Raw genomic sequence first — 20,873 nt, 5'->3', positions numbered from 1 at the left:
AAAAGAGTAACAGATGGGGTACGAGGGGGAGGTGGGGCCTAGCGGAAGTTAGAGAAGTCAGTGTTCATGCCATCAGGTTGGAGGCTACCCAGACGGAATATAAGGTGTTGTTCCTCCAACCTGAGTGTGGCTTCATCTTTACTCTAAATGATGTATTGGTTCCTTATTCCTGAAGTGATATTGTGGGACCAGGGTGTATCTTATTTTGGACATCATTGCCATTTGTGTAAAACTCAAAATCTGTTAACAGCAGTGCTGTTTAGCTATTTCTGGATCATATGCTTGTTTCCTTAATTTCTCAATTAAATATGACCAAATTACCTCATTGGAAAAATGGACATACAAGTTTTAATAGTGCTTTTTTTCAAATATAGCCACCCCTCAAATGATTATTGCAAGTATCACCTCTCCAAACCCTCCAGCTGTCCCCAACTAAGTCTATGATTTGTATTATTGTTATTTGTTTCAAAGGTAGCCATGTGTTTTAACTCTGTCTTGATTATTTTAAAGTCACTTCCTCCATCGAATGTATTTCAGTGCCTTGATGCTTTTAAACGGTTATCTCTTTTTTCCTCTCTCTCTTAGCTATCATCACATCTTTCCATCTAAATTATTTCATCATAAGAGCATAAGATATAGGAGCAGAAGTGGGCCATGGCCCATCAAATCTAGCATGGCTGACTTATTTCTCAACCCCATAACCCTTGACACCCTGACTGATCAAGAACCTATCAACCTCTGCTTCAAATATTCTCAATTCCTTGGCCTCCACAACTTTCTGTGGCAATGAATTCCAAATTCATCACCCTCTGGCAAAAGAACATCCTTCTCATCTCTGTTCTAAATTCACATCCCTCTATTCTGAGGCTGTACCCTCTCCTAGACTCACCCACAAAAGGAAACATACTTTCCACAGTCGCTCTGTCTAAGCTTTTCAATATTCGATAGGTTTCAATGAGGTCCCTCCTCATTCTTCTATACTCCAGTGAGTACAGGCCCTGAGCCATCAAATGCTCCTCAGGCATTAACCTTTTCATTCCCAGAAACAGTCTTGTGAATCTCCTCTGGACCATCTTTAACGCCAGCACATCTTTTCTTAGGTAAGGGGCCCAAAATTGCTGACAATATTCCAAGCATGCAACACCTGTCCTTTGACCTCTTCCCTTGCCATAATCCACAGATCCAAATCAATCTTTCGAGGTGAAGCAGTGATTCACTTGCATATCTACCAGTGCATTGTGTTACATTTGGTTTTCAACTTGTGGTCGTCTTTGCACTTTGCAGTGCACCTGAGATCAGTCTGCAGGGGCTATCTTGATCTTCCTGTTTCTTGCCATTTTTAATTCCCTATCTTGTTTTCACTTTGACCTATCTGTGTGTGACCCGCACTGGCCCAATGCAGTTTTGGGGAGCAGCGTCTCGTCTTCTGTCAAAGCATGTTGTAGTTTTCTAGACCAGTGGTCCCCAACCTCCGGGCCATGGACCAATACCAGGCTGCGAAGCGTGCAGGGGTGCAGCAGTAGCCAGAACGCACCCGGCACATCTTTAAGAAAAAAGCCGAAATAAACAAGCTAGAGGTTGGGGACCACTGTTCTAGATTCTGTTATTGAATTTGACATCCTCTGGTAACTGACTTCCTCTTGTTTGCCAATTCTGCTGCAGGCCATCCATTGTGTAATAGGCTCAGGTTTTCTCACACCTTTTAGCATAGTTTGATCCGATACCCATGTGTGACAGCCCAGCATTTTGCATATTCTAACTCTGTCTGCACCTAACAACCAGACATTTTATTCCTTTGTATCTCTATCCCAAATATTCCTTTTGTCCTATCTATCCCTCCCTCCACCTTCTTTGCAATTTAAAAGTAACTTGATTTTCTCTTCCTCAGTTCTTACAGAGGATCTCTGACCCAAAGCATTAATTCTCCTTTTCTTATTGCAGATGCTGCCTGACCTGCTGTGTTTTCAGCACTTTGTTTTCATTTCAGATTATCTAGTATTTACATTTTGTCATTAACCTTTCTTAATCCTTTCCTAAAAATAATCAAAATTCAACAAACAAATTTAATTGTTTTTAAAAATAAATTTGGAAACTAAGCATTTGCTGGAATAATCTGTATGATTAAGATCACTTGATTGAAGTTACTGCTGTGCTCTTACTCAGGAATGCGAGAAAAGCATCCTGGTGCAATACACTATTTACATTTTCTTTAAAATACTAAATTCCTAGCATTGTTGTCTGTGATTATTTAAATTTCAGAAATGCCTGATATATTGTGCCTTTGTCCATATTTCTATTTTTTATAAACAAACCATATGATTGGACAGGCAAGTTTTAAGAAAGTTCAGTCTTATATCCCCAATTTAAATATTATTCTTTAAATTGCTGTCTGATCTATCTTGTCTATCTACCCAAGTTGCTTCAACATAGTCATACTTTATTGATCCCAAGGGAAATTGGTTTTTGTTACAGTTGCACCATAAATTTGAGCTGTTGCTGTTGAACATGTGCTGTTCTCAAATATCTACACGTCTGAGACCTGTTCTGTGCATTTCCCATGCCTTTCCACTGGCTTGTTGGCTTCCTCGCAAACAATTGCATTTGAATTGATTGGAATCAGGTTTACTATCACTGGTATATGTTGTAAAATATGTTGTCTTGTGGCAGCATTACATCGTAATACATAACAAAAAATATAAATAACAATAAGATGTGTAAGTAGTGCAAAAATAGAGGTAAAGATAGTGAGGTAGTGTTCATGGATTCATTGTCCAGTCAGAAATCTGTGGCAGTAGGGAAGAAGCTGTTCCCAAAACATTGAGTGTTCGTATTCAGGCTTCTGTACTTTAGCAATGAGAAGAGGGCATGTCCTGGGTGATGGGGATCCTTAATGATAGATGCCACCTTTTTGAGGCATTGCATTTTGAAGATATCCTCAGTGCTGGAGAGGCTAGTGCCCATGATGGAGCTGGTTGAGTTTGCAATCTCCTGCAGCTTTTTCCAGTCCTTTGCAGTGGCCTCTCTCTACCCAATGGTGATGCAAACAGTTAGAATGCTGTCCAGGTACAACTGTTGAAATTTGCAAAAGTTTTTGGTGACATACCAATTCTCCTGAAACTCCAAATAAAATATAGCCACTGACATGCCTTTTTTGTAATTACGTCAAAATATTGGGCCCAGGATAGATGTTCAGAGATGTTGACACCCAGGAACTTGAAACTACTCACCCTTACCACTGACGATCCCTTGATGAGGACTGGTGTGTGTTTCCTTAACTTCCTATTCCTTAAGTCCACAATCAATCCTTTGGTCTTACTGATATTGAGTGCAAGGTTGTTGCGACACCACTCAACCAGGTGATCAGTCTCACTCCTTTTTGCCTCCTTGTCACCATCTGAAATTCTGCTAAGAACAGATGTGTCATCAGCAAATTCATAGGTGGTGTTTGAGCTGTGCCTGGTCGCACCACCATGAGTGAAGAGAGAGTAGGGCAGTGGGCTGAGCATGCACCTGTGTTGATTGTCAGTGAAGAGGAGATGTTGCTTCTAATCTGCACTGACAGTGGTCTCCCGATGAGGAAATCAAGGATTCTGTTGCAGAGGGAGATGCAAGGACCCTGGTTTTGGAGCTTGTTGATTTGTACTGAGCTGTAACCAATAAACAGCAGCCTGACAAGGTGATCCAAGGCCAGTGGAGAGCTGGTGAGATTGCATCCTCTGTAGATATAATTGTGGTGATAGGAAAATTGCAGTGGGTCCAGGTTCTTGCTTAGGCAGGAGTTGATCCTGGCCATGACCAACCTCTTGAAGCACTTCATCACAGTAGATGTGTGTGTGCATCTGGACCATAGATTTTTGAGGCAGCTCACCTTTCTTGGGTTCTGGTATAATTATTGCACCTTTGAAGCAGGTGGGAACCTCCGAATCCAGCAGTGAAAGATTGAAGGTATCCTTGAACACTCCCACCAGTTGGTTGGCACAGGTTTTCGGCGCCCTACCAGATACACCATCAGGGCCCGATTTTTTGCAAGGTTTCATGCTTATGAAAGATGTCCTGACCTCAGGTTCCAAGATGGAGATTACAGGGTCACCAGATGCTGCAGGAATTCGCACAGGTGTAGTTTAATTCACCCTTTCAAAGCATGCATAAAAGATGAAAATCTCATCTGGGAGTGAAGCATCACCACCATTCATGATGTTAGGTTTCACTTTATAGGAAGTAATGGCCTGCAAACCCTGCCAGTGCTGACATGCATCCGATCCCATCTCTAACTTCAATTGGAATTGTTCTTTCACTCTTAAAATAACCTTCTGTAGGTCGTACTTGGATTTCTTGAATAGTTCTGGATTGCCAGTCTCAAATGACACAGATCTAGCTCTTAGCAGAACTACAGATCCCCGGTTCATCCACAGATTTTGGTTTGCATATCTCTGGTGTGTTTTTGAAGGCATACCCTCATTCACACAGGTCTTGATGAAGTCGGTGACAACTGTGGTGTATTCATTCAGATTCAAAGATGAATTCCTGAATATTGTCCAGTCCACTGACTTAAACCAATTATGAAAGATCTCTGCTGTCTCCCTTGACCATACCTTCTTGGTCTTCACACTGAATTTGCAGTCTTTAGTCTCTGTTGATATGCCAGGAGTAGAAGTACAGCCAGGTGATCAGACTTACCAAAGTGCGAGCATGGATTGGCATGGTAAGCATTCATGATGGGGTGTAACCATGGTGAAGTGTGTTGACTCCTCTGGTTCCACAGATAAAATGTTGTTTGTAATTGGTTAGAGACTTTTTCAAGCTGGCTTGGTTGAAATTCCTATGCAATGACAGGGAATGCATCAGGGTGCACTGTTTCATGACTGCTGATCATGGTGCTCAGCTCGTCCATACCTGCCTGATGTTGGCCTGAGGATGGAATGTAGAAGGCTACCAGGACAATGGCGGAAAATTCCCTTGCAGATAAAATGGATGACCCATGACCACCAGATGTTCCAGGTTGGGTTGAGAAGAACTGAGACAGAACCATCATGTCTGTGCACTGCGATAAGTTAATCATGAAGCAGAATCCCCTTTCCTCTACCTTGGAATGACTCAACTGACCTGTCTTTACAGTGAATGCTGAAGCCATCGCTGCATCCAAAGTGGTGGGGATTAGCCACGTTTCCATGAAGCTAAGTACACATTAGTTCCTGATGTCCCTTAGGTACTGTAATCTTGCTCTGAGGTCTTCATTTTTATTTTCCAAAGATGGTACATTTGCCAGCAAGATAGCTGGGAGTGCAGGTCTAAAGCCTCTGTGTTTCAATCGTACCTGTAGTCCAGTGCACCTTCCCCACTTCAGTTTTCTTAGAGGGGCACTACTGCACTCATGATCTAATTCTGCATCTGCGGTCTGTCAATCCTTGACAGACTGAAGTATCTGTGGCTCCGACTCTGAATTTCAGCTGTAGTAGTCCTAAATGGGAATACTTGATGATTGACATCAATCAATGAGCTCCACTCAAAAGAGTTGCTAGTTATAGAACCATCTTGAGAACAGGAATATTTGCACACATACACTGTAATATCCAGAAACTATTTTCAATTTAGTTGCTATCAAAACTTGATCATTCTCAAGACTTAGTTTAAAAAAAAATCATTTATCTACTTTGACTCCACCTAAGAACTCACAGGTTTAATTGTTTCATTGTAAGAAAAAGGTTCAGTTAAAACTTAAACAAGTTGAGCTTGAAATCGGTTTTGTAAATATAATAAAACATCCCTGTAGGCTTATCGTTTTTTGGCAGAATTTCAACCAGCATCTCACAGCAGTGTGTAAAGAATAAATTTCACCAGCGTTGCCTCACAGCACCAGTGACTCAGTTTCAAGCTGTGTGGAATAAGCACTTTTCCCCTGTATTACATGGATTTTCGCCAAGGACTCCAATTTTGCTTCCGTATTCCAAAAACCTATTGCATGGTAGCTTAATTGTCCACTATAAATTACTCCTAATGTAGGTGAGAGGTAGAATCCGGAGATTGGATCGTGAGGAGAAGGGGTTGCAGGGAAATTGGTGGGAAAAGGGATTGCTTTGAGAGCTGGCATAAACTCAGTGGAATAAAATAGACTTTTTCTGTGTCGTAAATATGGAACTACTCTGCTTTTGACTTTTAAAGTTCACACAACATTTACTTTAAGCATCCAGAATTTAATACAGTATTTAAAAGTGTAAATATAATTTTAACTTCAGTACAGACAACATCCTCATTGAGGATGTCAATATATGAATGGAGTCCTTTAATGCAAATACTGTCAATTATTTTGTGTCTGAGATTACTACAATCTTTCATTATGTTGTGAACTTATTTTCCTTTCCTCTACTTTTTCACAAGGACAGTATCAGGCCCTGTGTCCTGACTTAGTGCAGTTAAAATAATTGCTCCTTACACTGTCTTCTGCAGCCATTATAGCAGCCAGTGGATTTCCTCCATCTCCTCCTGTCTATTCACTGTGCAAAGCCCAAGTAATCGGTCACCTGGATGATTATCGTCTATTTAAGACCCCCTTTTAACATTTTCAGGAATACTGCATCATCCCTATTGTGAATACTGGGAAGCCCTGAAAATTCCTCACATGCTTTGTACTTTGGTGTACTCAGTCATGCCTTCCTGGGTACAGCTCATTACGACTCCCCAGTTGCCTTGTCCTCTTCCAAACTGTCACAAAACTCAGGGAGTTAGTACTTTTGAACAGAAGGATGTACCCATGCCCCATTCAGGATATTAGAAGGGCAACTTGTATTTTGCAGGAATTTTCATTTTCATATGTGTTTTATCATTATTGTTGTTTTGTTCTATTTTATGGGCCAGTGTTTGAAAGGTTCACCTTAAAGCTATATCCTTGAGCATAGGAACTGGGGAGCAGCCCAAATTAATATATTACTATCTTAACAACAGCAGATTCAAATACTTACACCACAGATTTTGTGTTTTTTTTAAAGAACTTAACTCAATGATATGAAGAGGTTATTTAGTTTATCACTACAATGGTCCTTGAAAACTGGTTCCTACTTTGTACATGGAGGTCTGCGAAATATCAGCATGTCATATTATCAAATGTTATCAAATACTTTCTACATTCTGCATGGCACTTGCTTGCATTTTTTTGTTTCAGAAATAATAGCTTTACTGCAGTTATTTTGCCTATGGCATTTTAGCTTAAATTTTCTGCTCTTCCATTTGCATTTTTATTCATCTCTTTTCCCCTTCTAGATGGCTCCTAGCTATGCTGGTATCTACAGTGTGTAGCATTGTCATCTGGTGGATGGTTTGTGCCTACCCTTCTCCCATCCTGCTAATCTGTCTAGATGGGTTAGAAAACTAGTACCCTTCAGGACCCAGGCAGGTAGCACTGTAAGTGTGCCACTTCCATTTCTTTTTTTTTAAAAAAACAAAAAAAATAATCACTGGACAATGCATTCCATTTTCCAAGTTTCTTCCAGTGCATGCTAAAATCTATTATCACTATTTCTTAAATTATGTGAAAGTGTAATATGCTTTGTTTATTAGGTTTTATAGCTACTAGTACCTATCTTCACTAGTAAGTTAAGTCACTGCCTTGTTTTTTAGTAAGTAATGTATGTGTGCATGTACATGTATTTAGTACCCTCTACTAACAGTCATTAACTTAATTACATCACTTACTATAGAGTTCTTCTTAGCAAATGCTCCATTGTAATGGTTGAATTCCTGCGCTAACTCGTTCTTTAATTGCATGTTAAAACTGGAGCATAGTAATTGCATAAATTGCACAAAGTTTCAAATGCATCAGTAGTTATTTCTGACCAGTGAAACCAATTGCACTATTTAGTACTGTACTGGAGGTTTAGTGGTATGCAAATCTAACCCAGATAATAAAAACAGTACAGTATTTGAAATTAATCACCGTCTGCATGCCATATGACATCTGCTGCTTGCTGCTGATGATGGGAAGATCTGATTCACGAAGCTTGTGTTTGTATTTGTCTGCTTTATTATTATTCTCTTTTAGGTTATGTAATTGGAATGTGGCACCTTACCAAGAAAAGAAATATTGTGTTTCTTTTAAAAATCTTACTAGGGACTGCAAATTATTTTTTATAGCAGAAACGAGGAAGCAAATTATAATAATTACGAGTCTTGAATATTATGTAGGTAAATTTAACCTGGGAATATGTTACTTGAAAGTACCTCTCTGTTATCCCTTATGGCAAAATTTTAAATTGTTGCCTGTAAAAGTAATTCCTAAAGTCATCCAACAAAAAAATATTGGGATGTCATTCAGTATTTTTACCTGTCACAGAAATGAATTGCAATGTTTTAGGGAGTGCATCACATGCGGTAAACTTATATTTTGGGTACAAAATTGAGCTGCATGCACCTACCACATTAAGCACCTTTGGGTAGGACAATGTCAGTGGTGGTGCATGGATGATATCGGCCCTTGTGCAGTGATCATTTTGTAATTCCCCTTTGCTGGAATTGTATCACTTTTACTAAAATGCTGAAGATGCTCATTAATGCTGCTTGGTATCTCCAGCACATTCTGATTCCAGATTTCTAATATCTGCAGTATTATCCTTCTCAATTGTGTTATGTTAAGCAATGTGGTGGTTGTCCTTGCGTTTTGAAGCTGCTAGAGTCTGTGGGAATGGGATCCAAGCTACAAAATAACTTGTGCTAAACTCCATCATTTTTCCAGTTGCGATCTCTTTGGGTGTTTTAAATTTGAATGAGATGTACAATCATTTATTTATTTTATGTTGCACTTTGGGTGATTCTGCTGGAGAGGGACCAGATCTGCCAAAGGAAGAGGGCACGAGGGCTGGTGCTCACGTAGTAAATCCCCTAACGATTTGCAGGGAACCACAATTCTCATTGACCCTCCACTATGTCAAGTACCTAACAATTCCAAAGGCCGTGGCAATAGGGGCTGATCATCTTCTGTCAGAACTTCACTCCAGCTTAGACTACAGCCTTCCTGAGTTGATAGCCTCCAAATTAATTTGGACTTCAGCTTTTCTGGCCTATAGTTTTTCTAGTTGCTGTTGTATTAGATACATCTCTATTTCTTATCAAGAAGCAAGGTTTTCATCCTCTCCTACTTGAGCAATGCCCATCTTTTGTCGTAGCCATGCCATTGTTTAAGAATAGCAGACATAGCGATAGGCTGTTCTCCTGGATTTTGGGGTTTTCTGTTACTCCACAGGGTTCAGTGAAAAGCTTCAAAGTAGTTTATCCCACAATAACTCTTGACTGATTCAGTTTGTCTCCAATAGCTGGAATCCACACGTGCATTAGGGTGGGATTTGGATACACAACTGCAATTTGCAAGGCTTGTGGGATGAGCTTAATGTGCAGTGATATGGAAAACAATGTGTTCCATTTTTGAGTACAGCCATAAGGACTGTATTTGGTCAAAGAAATCATTGCAGGAAAAAATGGTCATAACTTCCTCAGACAGTACTGCTTTTAGCATGTCTGTTTATGAGTGAATTTCTAGCACTTTCTCAAAAACAAAACCTTTGCCCATCCAACAGCTGTGATGAGCTGAAGTGTCATTCCTTTGTCTGAACTCTAATCTTCCTTTGCACTGTTGTATCTACTAGACAAAATACTATCTTCTCAATTGTAAGTTTTATTATGTACATCACAGTATGTTTGCCTATCAGTTTAAGTATTGTGGTAACAGCAGTCCTCTTGCCAATCAATGTTTGCAATTTTATTTTCCATGCAGTACCATAACAATTGTCTTTTTTCTAAAAGTGTAATATTGTTTAATTACAACTTGTAGATCACGTCTCAGTGTTCCATTAGACCTCACCATTAATCCTTGAAAATATAATTCTGAGAATCTCAGCAACTTCCTCCTCATAATACTGATTCTTACAAACATAATTTTGCTATTTAAAATTCAGTTTCTTTCAGATTTTTTTAGTAAATGCCAAAGTACTAAATATCTACAACGTATTTGATAGTCAGCTGTAGGCCATATATCCTATTTAAAATTATTGAGTTTATGCTCAACTTTTTCTTGATGCCTGTAAAGAAATAGATTTGAAATTTGGAGATCATAGATTTGCTTTTAAGATCTTGGTTCAGCATTCTTTGATTCTACTGAAGTAACAGTGAAATTTTGTTGAGGATTGAAGAGAGACTTGTGCAGATAAACTTCAAGTTTCCAAATAGCTGAATGCTGCAATAATAAATTTCTGAATGAAGGTCAAGGTGTAATATCAAATTGTTGGATGTTGCTACAGATACAAGCAGAAGATTGAATATTTTAATAATGGAGTAAGTGATGGTTCTAGTGAAACAGACTAAATAGCTTCTGTATTATTGAAGTTATGAGTTACGTTAAATAGGTGGGAAGTAGGATTTCAATTATTTCAGATACATTTAATAGATGAGAGATTTATTGACTAGATAACCAAATTAAGAACTGATTAGAAAAGTTTTCTAAATAGAATGTGATCGTGCATATTCCTGGCAGACAAATGTCAAAGAAAGTGTGGTGTCTGTCTTCCAGAAGCACTGGAGTGTAGATTTGGGGAAAAATAAAGAAGGTAAAGTGAACAAATAAAAGGGTTATTTGATATCAAAAGGTCAAGATTGGACATACACTGAGAGGATGAAATACTGAAAGGGTAGATGGAAGGTGAAAGGAAGATGTTTTTTTACCACAAAAAAAAGAACTGAAGAAAGCCTGGGACAAACATGGTACAGAGAAAAGAGAATTGAGTAATCGTCAGTACAAAATGTCAATATAGACCTAGATCTTCAATTTTAATTGATTTTATATTGCATTTTAAAAATAGTATTTTCCCTTTTTTAACTTAAAGCTGAACATTTGTTATCCTTGTATTTGTAAATGTACCTTAATCTACATTTCCCTGTAAAAGTTCCCATTCTCACCACAGGAAGCTCACATCCCATCATAAAGCTTACACCACCTGTGTGCTTTTACTATTCTATTAAAATCATTATGTTAATCATGCTAAATCATGTCTGTCTTTAGCTGCAACATTGGGTTACAAGCTCTGCACCATTAATTGGTCTTAATCCCATGGATAACAAATTACTGTTTCTCACCTTGGCACCAGGAGGCAACAAGACATCTAGGATAATCTGTAGATGCTGCAATTCTGAAATGAAAATAATACTGAAAGCATTAACCTGTTCTGCTGAAAGAAAAGGGAAACAGAGTAATGTTTTAAGGTCAAAGATCCTTCATCAGAACCACATAGTCAACAGATTGGTCAAGAAATTTGGAAAAGGCCATGTAGGCTCTTCTAATACAGTTGCAGTTCTACATATTGCTCTAATTTCTTAACTCCTACATTCTTGCCTTTCCATCAGTATCCTCCTAAGCCACGTTGTTTGTTAGTGCCATTGTTATTTGGTTAACACTCCACGCCAGATTTCCCTGCAGAGAGCTACAGTACAGCTTCATGTTTTTGGGAGCACAGGTTATCATCATCATTGTTCATATGATGTGCCATGTTATTATTTACCTCCCATATCTACACCAAATTCTCCATTGTATCAAATTGTGTGTATGTTCTGGTATTTGTGAGTATGTTCGTTTCTAGTGATATATTTGTCTGAGTTGGTACCTACACTTTGCAGAATGTAGACTATTTCTTTCTGTATTTAGTATGTGTTTTTCTTGGGGCTCCTTTTTTTTGTTTACCCCCACTCCCACATCTTATTTCTTTCTCATCAAATTACGCTTTCTCTGTTACTTCAGAATGTGCTGCCGTGGTTTTGATTTGTGCTAGTCTGTCAAGAATGGAAAAGAGAAAAAAGAAAACTTTTTTATAAATAATCAAAGTAGACAGAATACTGAACATGTCTGAGCTTTCAATATAAATGTGGTTTCAGTATTTTGCAAAAGGAACTCTACACTTTATGTAATGCCCTTTGCAGTGAAGTAGTAATAACTTTATTTTTAGAGTAGTTTTCATATAGATGGAATTCAAAATGCTTTACAATGGGATAAAATTACAAACAGGAAGATAAAAGACAAAAAGATGTTAGTTAAACACAAGATTAAATAAATAGATTTTGAGCTGGTGTTTAAGTGTTAACTGAGTCTGCATCCCCTTATTGTTTTAGGTATTGAATACCACAGTTTAGGAGTGTAGCTCAAAAAGCTGACAATGCTATTTATCTTTTGAGGGAGATTGTTTAAATTTAAGAGACCGGATAGCTTGACCAGAATTATAAAACGAAAATGATTCTGTGGTCCCAGACCACTAAGAGCTTTAAAAACAAGAAAGAACTTTAAAATCTATTCCAAAAGATACAGGAAGCCAAAGCAGAGTGGGTAGGATGGGAGTGATATATTCTCTCATTGTGGTTTTGGTTAAAAGTCTAGCAGCAGCATTCTTAATGAGTTGAAGTTTATCAATACATTGCTTTGGAACGCCAGACTATTTGATATAATGGTGTGAATTAATTTTTCAGCATCATTACGTGACAGAAACGAACGTGTAGAAAGGGTGCTCTGGTCACTTTGTTCTCTGATCTAAAGTAGATGGGGGAAGGGGTAATGAAGTGACTTAGGAAGTAAGCCATGGTGTTGGAGTGAGAGATTTGCAGCAGAAAGAGCTTTACTCAAACTATTATTCAGAAGCTCTACTGTAAGTTGAGAAAAGTTATAGACTCTTCTGTTTTAGAAAACTACAGAGAAACATAACATTTAAGTAAAGTACACAAAATGCATATTCCCATTGAGAATGTTTACATTATATTTCAAAATAGTGTAAACAAATTACTTTGAAGTGCAATAATTTATTCTGATCAGGCATAAAGAGAACATTTTGTACCATATAATCAAAATTTAAATTCTTAGACTTCACAAAACTTACCCACATCTTACAAATTCATCAGTCATCTTCCCAGCCCCCTCCAGAAGCCTACATGTTTCAGTTCTGATCTGATTCATTTTCTTCTTACACATCTATAGATTTCATTTAAAATGTTCCCCATCTTTTTTCAGGTTCATGGATTTTCTAACTTTTCTTGCAATCTTTGCTCAATGCATACTTTCCACTACAGTACCATGGAATATAATTCTCATTTCAACATTAACATTCCACTCACTGAACAGAATCATAGATCAGTTTGTACTGTTACAGTTTAAAAGACCCTTTCCAGAACATCTGGAAAATTGAATTACAGTATATAGTTTAGAGCACTAGAATAATATAAGGCAATGGCAACCCAAGTGAAATTGGGAAATTAGACTGCACACCGACTGCTCATTTCAAGAAACTACATTTGACAAATTGGTATTATAAGCAGAACGGACTTGACTGACTGGTTAGTTTGTCCTTAAGTTCTTCCAGTCCACAGGTATGTTATTTAGGAGGTGGCATGGTAACCCAGTGGGTGGCATAACGCTAATGCAGCACCAGCGACGAGGTTCATTGTTCACTACTATCTGAAAGGAGTTTGTATATTTCCCCCAATGCGTGTGCACTTCCTTCCACATTCCAAAGATATGCGGGTTAGCGGGTTAGTAGGTTAATTGGTCACATAGGTGTAATTGGATGGTGCAGGCTTGTTGGGCTGGAAGGGCCTGTTACTATACTGCATCTCTAAGTAAAAAGAAGTATAAAATATAGAAACAGTTCCTACATAAATTTATGGTCCCAGATCAGTATATATTAATCAGCTTCAATGGCTTCTGTTGTTCTTTTGTTGTGTTAAGAACAACCTGAATGCAGCATACTGTTCAGAGTTTCACTCTCAAGCCAGTAGTTTGTACTGGTTACTCTTCAATCCTGAGGCAGATTTCTGGTGGTGGTGGGTTAACAAACCAAACGTTTCATTGAAGCATAAAATCAGCCAAGATTAGTTGTTAATTTTTTCTTGCTCTCCATTAACAGTACATTCTCTTATTTGGTTAAGTTTTGTGTTGCACTTCATAATCCAAACAAAAAGTCTGTTTTCTAGTACTTAATTTTACTGTTCTTTAAACTTTTATTGCTGCAGACGATTCCCTGGTTTTATCTAGTGTTGGACAGCTCCGCAACTAAATTTTGTGAAATTTAAGAGTACAGTGGATTCCGGTTAATTGGGACATGTCAGGACCAGTACATTTTGGGCTAATTAAGCAGCTGCCTCAATTAGCCAAAGTTTCATAAAAAGTTAAAGATACAGAAAAGAAAAACTAGCATTTAACTGAGTAAGAAATTGTTTTTAAATAAAATACAGAACAAATTAATCACCACTAATACCACTACAGTACAATAAAACTGTGTTTCTAATAGTTATCAGAGGAATTTATCTCATGTACACTTGTGTTCTTTTGACTGTAAATGACCAAAATCAGCACCAACACCTAGAGTAATTTTTTTTTAGCTAGTGTTAAATCTTTTCGTAGTATCTTGGCAAAGATCTGAAAATTTTAAAATTCAAAATATAAAAAAACAAAATGATCAAAAATCATTGCTTTTAGAATCAGTGTCCATTGGCCCAAATGGATAACATAACACAGCATACACAGCTGTTCACTCTAAGTATGGTGTAGTGTCTAATGCCCACAAAAGTGCACACAACTGACATTAGTTAAAAACTGTTCAGCAAGTCTCCTATCCCAATTAAGCGGCATAGTGTCCCACATAAACGAAGGGAATCCGACTATTTCCTCGATTTGGATTTTGTTTTTTGAGTTGTTCCAAATTAGCAGCTGCCCCGATTAACTAATGACCCAATTAACTGGAATCCACTGTGGTTATTTCTCATTCATACTAATCTATATGTATATTCTTTGATAATGTATACTACATGTAGTGCCTTCAAAAGTTGGTGATTGATATCCATTTTTGGATTACTTAACTGCTAAACTTCAATTTCAGAAGTCAATTTTGTAATGAAGGGCAGCAGATATTCCACTTTTTTGAGATTGTTGCACTTTTGATGTGATATAATGAATGACTGTTTAAAATGTACAAACGGTGAATTGTTTCATTCTAATCGAATCCTCAGTTTCACCTTATTAGACTGTCACTCTATCATCTCCAATATACATACTCACTTTTGACTGCTTGCCTTATACCATTAGCAGTGATATTCCTTCAAGATGAGAGCTATCATGCTAACAAACTGTATTAGAATCAATCACTTGCCTAATGAATTAATGTTGAATTATTTACTTTAGATTGGAGGAGAACAAAATGCACACGAGATCATCATCGCAGGCATTCAGGTAAATCTCTTTTTGGAGTAGTTTTTAATTGTGGTAGTTAAGTTTTTAAATGAGTTGTGTAAATTCTGATTTGTATTTAGTCAAATTACTTTTGCATAGTATGTAATTTGATAATTGTGCCCTGAGCCAGTAAAAGTTATTTCAAGATTAGCGATTTGAAAATTTATGTTATTACAGCCTTATAGCTAGCATTCAGTTAAAGTTCAGTTTTCTTTAAATTAAAGATGAACTAAATATCCTGCAGAGTGAAAATTAGAATGTAATAAATTACAACGGGCTGAATTGCAGTACTGTGCAAACATTTTAGGAATATGTATATAGCTGGGGTGCCTAAGACTTTTGCACAGTACTGTGTTTGTCAACATGCAGTGGAGAGCAAGTTTGTAAATCTGGTGGGAGCAGAGGATGTTGAGAATGGCGAGGGTAGAGCACCGGTTTGGGGATGCGGGGTGGTGGGGTGGGTGCAGACATTCCCAGCCCTGAGACACCAGGCAAGGTCACTTGAATCTAAACAATTGGTTTATTGATCATTACAGAACATTTCCCTGGTGCAGGCCACTCCTATCCCTCTCCTTATCCCTTCCCCCTTCCCTCTCTCAGTTGTCAATAGCGACTAATATCAGAATCAGTTTATCATCAAATCACTTGAATTTTTTGCAACAGTACAGTGCACTACATAAAATTATTACAGTACTAAGTGTTAGATAGCCTAGCTATATTATAATTATTATAAGTTGGTAAAATAATGGCCTTGGTCATGCACCAAGAACCACCATCTAACAGTGTTATACAAATCAGCACATTCCTCAACATCAAATCCAGACTGAAGCTCAGGCAAATGGAGTGGTGGAGCCAGATACAGTGAGATGCTTCTGACATAGCTGATGTGGTTCCATCCATTTGAATGGGGTTAATGATCTGGATAGACACATTTTTTCCCTTTATCTTTAATTAGCATTGATATTTTCAATTAAATGAGCTTTAAAATAAATCAATTTCATTTTTTAAAAAAACATTAAAAGATCTTTGGCAGTGATGACTGTCAGTGACCTAGAGCCCAGGCTCCACTGTTTGAGGCCTGGTCACCTCTCAAAGAGCACTCTGCTTTATTGGATGGCCATAACACAGGAACATTAACCTCAACTGCAGCCACAAATGGTTGGTACAGCCTAGGTGAGGTGTCCAACATGTCAGCCATAATCCAGACTAATGGTCAGCTGCCACAGTTAAATTTTCAAATAACATGAGCAGTATGTTGAAATTGAAAAGACCAAAATTGATATAACAAATGACACAGCACTGCACTGTAAGTGGTGGGCCATGGATAATTGAACAAATTTTGATGTAACAGAAAGTGCACGATGTTATACTCCTTGAAGCAAATGCTCGTCCATTCAGTCCTACTCTATGGATTTAAACACTAAGCAGTTTTACCTTTTGGTGTGGCAGTAATGATTCAGTTGATTTTAATCTCAGCTGAAAGCTGTGTGTAAGACTTTTAAAAAATCTTCTGTCACTGTTTGATAGCAGGCATAGTGGTTCTGAAAATTATAACTACCATTCTTCCTTCTACCCCTCCTCCCTTTCTACAAACAAAGGCTGGAGCAGAAGGGAGAACTGGAGTGCATTGTTACTAATGATTCTAAAATTGGTATTCAAAGATGTCCAAATGAAATGAAATATTTAAAGGGCATCTGACTTAATGAATGTTAACTCAAATTAAGATTAAAAATTACATCAGCTTGCTCATTATTATATTGATTTGTCAAGTTGCAATGGCATAAGGTTCAGGACAAAACAAAATTATAAACATATTTCACTCTTAGACACTAAAGATGAAGTTGCATGTGAATACAAATCATTTCTTTTCAAAATTAAAATGCACAGGTGCTGGAAATCTGACATTAAAACTGAACATGCTGAAACTCTGCAGGTTGGGAAGCATATGTAGAAAGAGCAATCAAGTTGGTTAAATTTCAAAGGCAATGAGGGGACGATGGATAGGACAAAAAGATTATCTGATAAGAGGCTACATTTGCCAGTAGTGATAAACTTAAACTAGGTAATCTGTTTTTACATGGTGAGTTTTATAAAGTGCATTTTAAAAAGAAATATCATTTTAATTGCAAATATCTGTAGGATAATACTGCAGTCTAGCAAACAGAGTTGTAAGCCGGCTTCTAAACCATGTGCCATTGCTGGCGTCAGCCTTGCAAGCAAACGCACAACCAGATCCATGGCGACAAACAGTAATTTAAGGAGGTAAGGCAAAATTAATGTCTTTAATACAATAAAGAAAATATTTAGCACTGTTTTAAATCAGAAATTAAGCAAAAGCATGATTGAGGAAGCATGAGTTTGAGAAGGTGCTTATTGATGTTAGCTATGAAGTCAGATGGACAATTAATAAGTACTCTATCTGACTGTGTACTGGATTGAGCAGGTTCTGGATGAGGTAAATAATGTGTTTTAAATTAATCAGTCAAGGAGTTGCGTCACAGATATGCCTTTCAGTCCACCGTATTTATTCCCATCTTTTGCCCATCAACATCAATCCAATTTGCCTGCATTGGGGTCCATGTCCTTCTATGACTTGCCTTTCTATACATTTCAAATATAGTGATTGTGTCTTACTCCACCATCTCCTCTGCAGCAAGTTCCATATATCAATCACTCTTGTTTGAACAACCTTTCTCCTCAAATTCTCTATAAAACTCTCCTCCCATCTTAAACCTGTACTGTATTTTGATGTAAATCTGCTTACCACTGGGGAGGGGAGTGGGGGCAAGAATCTGGTGAAAACCAAAAACAAACAGCAAAAGCTATTCAGTTCAGGTGGTCAGGCTGCTTCTAGGGGAATAACAACAAAAGTTAAGGTTGCAGGCCACATACCCCTTGTCAAGACTGGAAGGAAACAAAAGATTAAGCTTCAGGAAGGGGTAGGGAATTGATTGTGTACCTGGTCTGTATCTCCAGCAGGGCACCACCTTTGCTCCATGGAAACAAGCAAGGAACAAGTTCCTTATGCTCCACATAACAGTACTTCTGCAATATGCCAGTGAATCTCCTCCACACTCTTTCCAATACAACCACCTGCTTCCTATAGTATGAAGATCAGAACTACACACAATACTCAAATGTGGTCTAACCAGTGTTTTGTAAAGTTCCAACATAACCTCCCATCCATAATTTGAGGTTGATGGGACCTTTCAGCGCAACATAGGGAGCTCTCAATTAAGCTAATACTAAAATCAGTTGTACCATAAAAGATAAACAAAACCTAAACCAATTAAGTTTAAGAATTTCAAATTGCATCCTCTGATCCCATAGAACCATAGAAACTACAGCACAGAAACAGGCCTTTTGGCCCTTCTTGGCTGTGCCGAACCATTTTCTGCCTAGTCCCACTGACCTGCACACGGACCATATCCCGCCATACACCTCCCATCCATGTATCTGTCCAATTTATTCTTAAATGTTAAAAAAGAACCCGCATTTACCACCTCGTCTAGCAGCTCATTCCATACTCCCACCACTCTCTGTGTGAAGAAGCCCCCCCTAATGTTCCCTTTAAACTTTTCCCCCCTCACCCTTAACCCATATCCTCTGGTTTTTTTCTCCCCTTGCCTCAATGGAAGAAGCCTGCTTGCATTCACTCTATCTATACCCATCATAATTATATACCTCTATCAAATCTCCCCATATTCTTCTATGCTCCAGGGAATAAAGTCCTAACCTATTCAACCTTTCTCTGTAACTGAGATTCTCAAGTCCCGGCAACATCCTTGTAAACCTTCTCTGCACTCTTTCAACCTTATTTATATCCTTCCTGTAATTTGGTGACCAAAACTGAACACAATACTCCAGATTCGGCCTCACCAATGCCTTGTACAACCTCATCATAACATTCCAGCTCTTATACTCAATACTTAGATTAATAAAGGCCAATGTACCAAAAGCTCTCTTTACGACCCTATCTACCTGTGACGACACTTTTAGGGAATTTTGTATCTGTATTCCCAGATCCCTCTGTTCCACTGCACTCCTCAGTGCCTTACCATTAACCCTGTATGTTCTACGTTGGTTTGTCCTTCCAACGTGCAGTACCTCACACTTGTCAGTATTAAACTCCATCTGCCATTTTTCAGCCCATTTTTCCAGCTGGTCCAAGTCCCTCTGCAGGCTCTGAAAACCTTCCTCACTGTCTACTACACCTCCAATCTTTGTATCATCAGCAAACTTGCTGATCCAATTTACCACATTATCATCCAGATCATTGATATAGATGACAAATAACAATGGACCCAGCACTGATCCCTGTGGCACACCACTAGTCACAGGCCTCCACTCAGAGAAGCAATTCTCTACCACCACTCTCTGGCTTCTTCCATCGAGCCAATGTCTAATCCAATTTACCACCTCTCCATGTATACCTAGCCACTGAATTTTCCTAACTAACCTCCCATGCGGGACCTTGTCAAAGACCTTACTGAAGTCCATGTAGACAATATCCACTGCCTTCCCTTCATCCACTTTCCTGGTAACCTCCTCGAAAAACTCCAACAGATTGGTCAAACATGACCTACCACGCACAAAGCCATGTTGACTCTCTCTAATAAGCCCCTGTCTATCCAAATGCTTGTAGATTCTGTCTCTTAGTACTCCCTCCAATAACTTACCTACTACTGACGTTAAACTCACCGGCCTATAATTTCCCGGATTACTTTTCGATCCTTTTTTAAACAACGGAACAACATGAGCCACTCTCCAATCCTACGGCACTTCACCCGTAGACAGCGACATTTTAAATATTTCTGCTAGGGCCCCCGCAATTTCAACACTAATCTCCTTCAAGGTCCGAGGGAACACTCTGTCAGGTCCCGGGGATTTATCCACTTCAATTTTCCTCAAGACAGCAAGGACCTCCTCCTTTTCAATCTGTACAGTTTCCATGGTCTCACTACTTGATACCCTCAATTCCATAGATTTCATGCCAGCTTCCTTAGTAAATACAGACGCAAAAAACCTATTTAAGATCTCCCCCATTTCCTTTGGTTCCGCACAAAGCCGACCACTCTGATCTTCAAGAGGACCAATTTTATCCCTTACAATCCTTTTGCTCTTAATATACTTGTAAAAGCTCTTTGGATTATCCTTCACTTTGACTGCCAAGGCAACCTCATGTCTTCTTTTAGCCCTCCTGAGTTCTTTCTTAAGTATTTACCCCCTGTTTCCTATACATTTCATACAACTCCCTCTTCTTCTTTATCAGAGTTGCAATATCCCTTGAGAACCAAGGTTCCTTATTCCTATTCAATTTGCCTTTAATCCTGACAGGAACATACAAACTCTACACTCTCAAAATTTCCCCTTTGAAGGCTTCCCACCTACCAATCACATCTTTGCCAGAGAACAACCTGTCCCAATCCACGCTTTTTAGATCCTTTCTCATTTCTTCAAACTTGGCCTTCTTCCAGTTCAGAACCTCAACCCTAGGACCAGATCTATCCTTGTCCATGATCAAATTGAAACTAATGGTGTTATGATCACTGGAACCAAAGTGCTCCCCTACACAGACTTCTGTCACTTGCCCTAATTCGTTACCTAACAGGAGATCCAATATTGCATCCCCTCT

The 20,873-nt window shown here is 38.5% G+C and overlaps 1 protein-coding gene across 3 annotated transcripts in view; it reads left to right on the top strand.

Annotated features, from left to right (window-relative positions):
• LOC134357377 (dual specificity protein phosphatase CDC14A-like) overlaps positions 1-20,873 on the top strand; it is a 104,107-nt gene that overhangs the window by 78,722 nt on the left and 4,512 nt on the right. For 2 of the 3 annotated variants that reach the window (XM_063068874.1, XM_063068875.1), the window contains exons 13-14: positions 15,191-15,238; positions 17,378-17,500. In XM_063068874.1, the coding sequence (XP_062924944.1) occupies positions 15,191-15,238; positions 17,378-17,500 (171 nt within the window). Of the gene's footprint in view, positions 1-7,254; positions 7,396-15,190; positions 15,239-17,377; positions 17,501-20,873 lie in introns of those variants that run through there. The other variant, XR_010020610.1, reaches the window with a different exon arrangement.

This window comes from Mobula hypostoma, chromosome 16 (genome assembly GCF_963921235.1).
Source record: "Mobula hypostoma chromosome 16, sMobHyp1.1, whole genome shotgun sequence".
Lineage (NCBI taxonomy): Eukaryota > Metazoa > Chordata > Chondrichthyes > Myliobatiformes > Myliobatidae > Mobula > Mobula hypostoma.
This window is presented reverse-complemented; position numbering and strand designations above follow the sequence as displayed.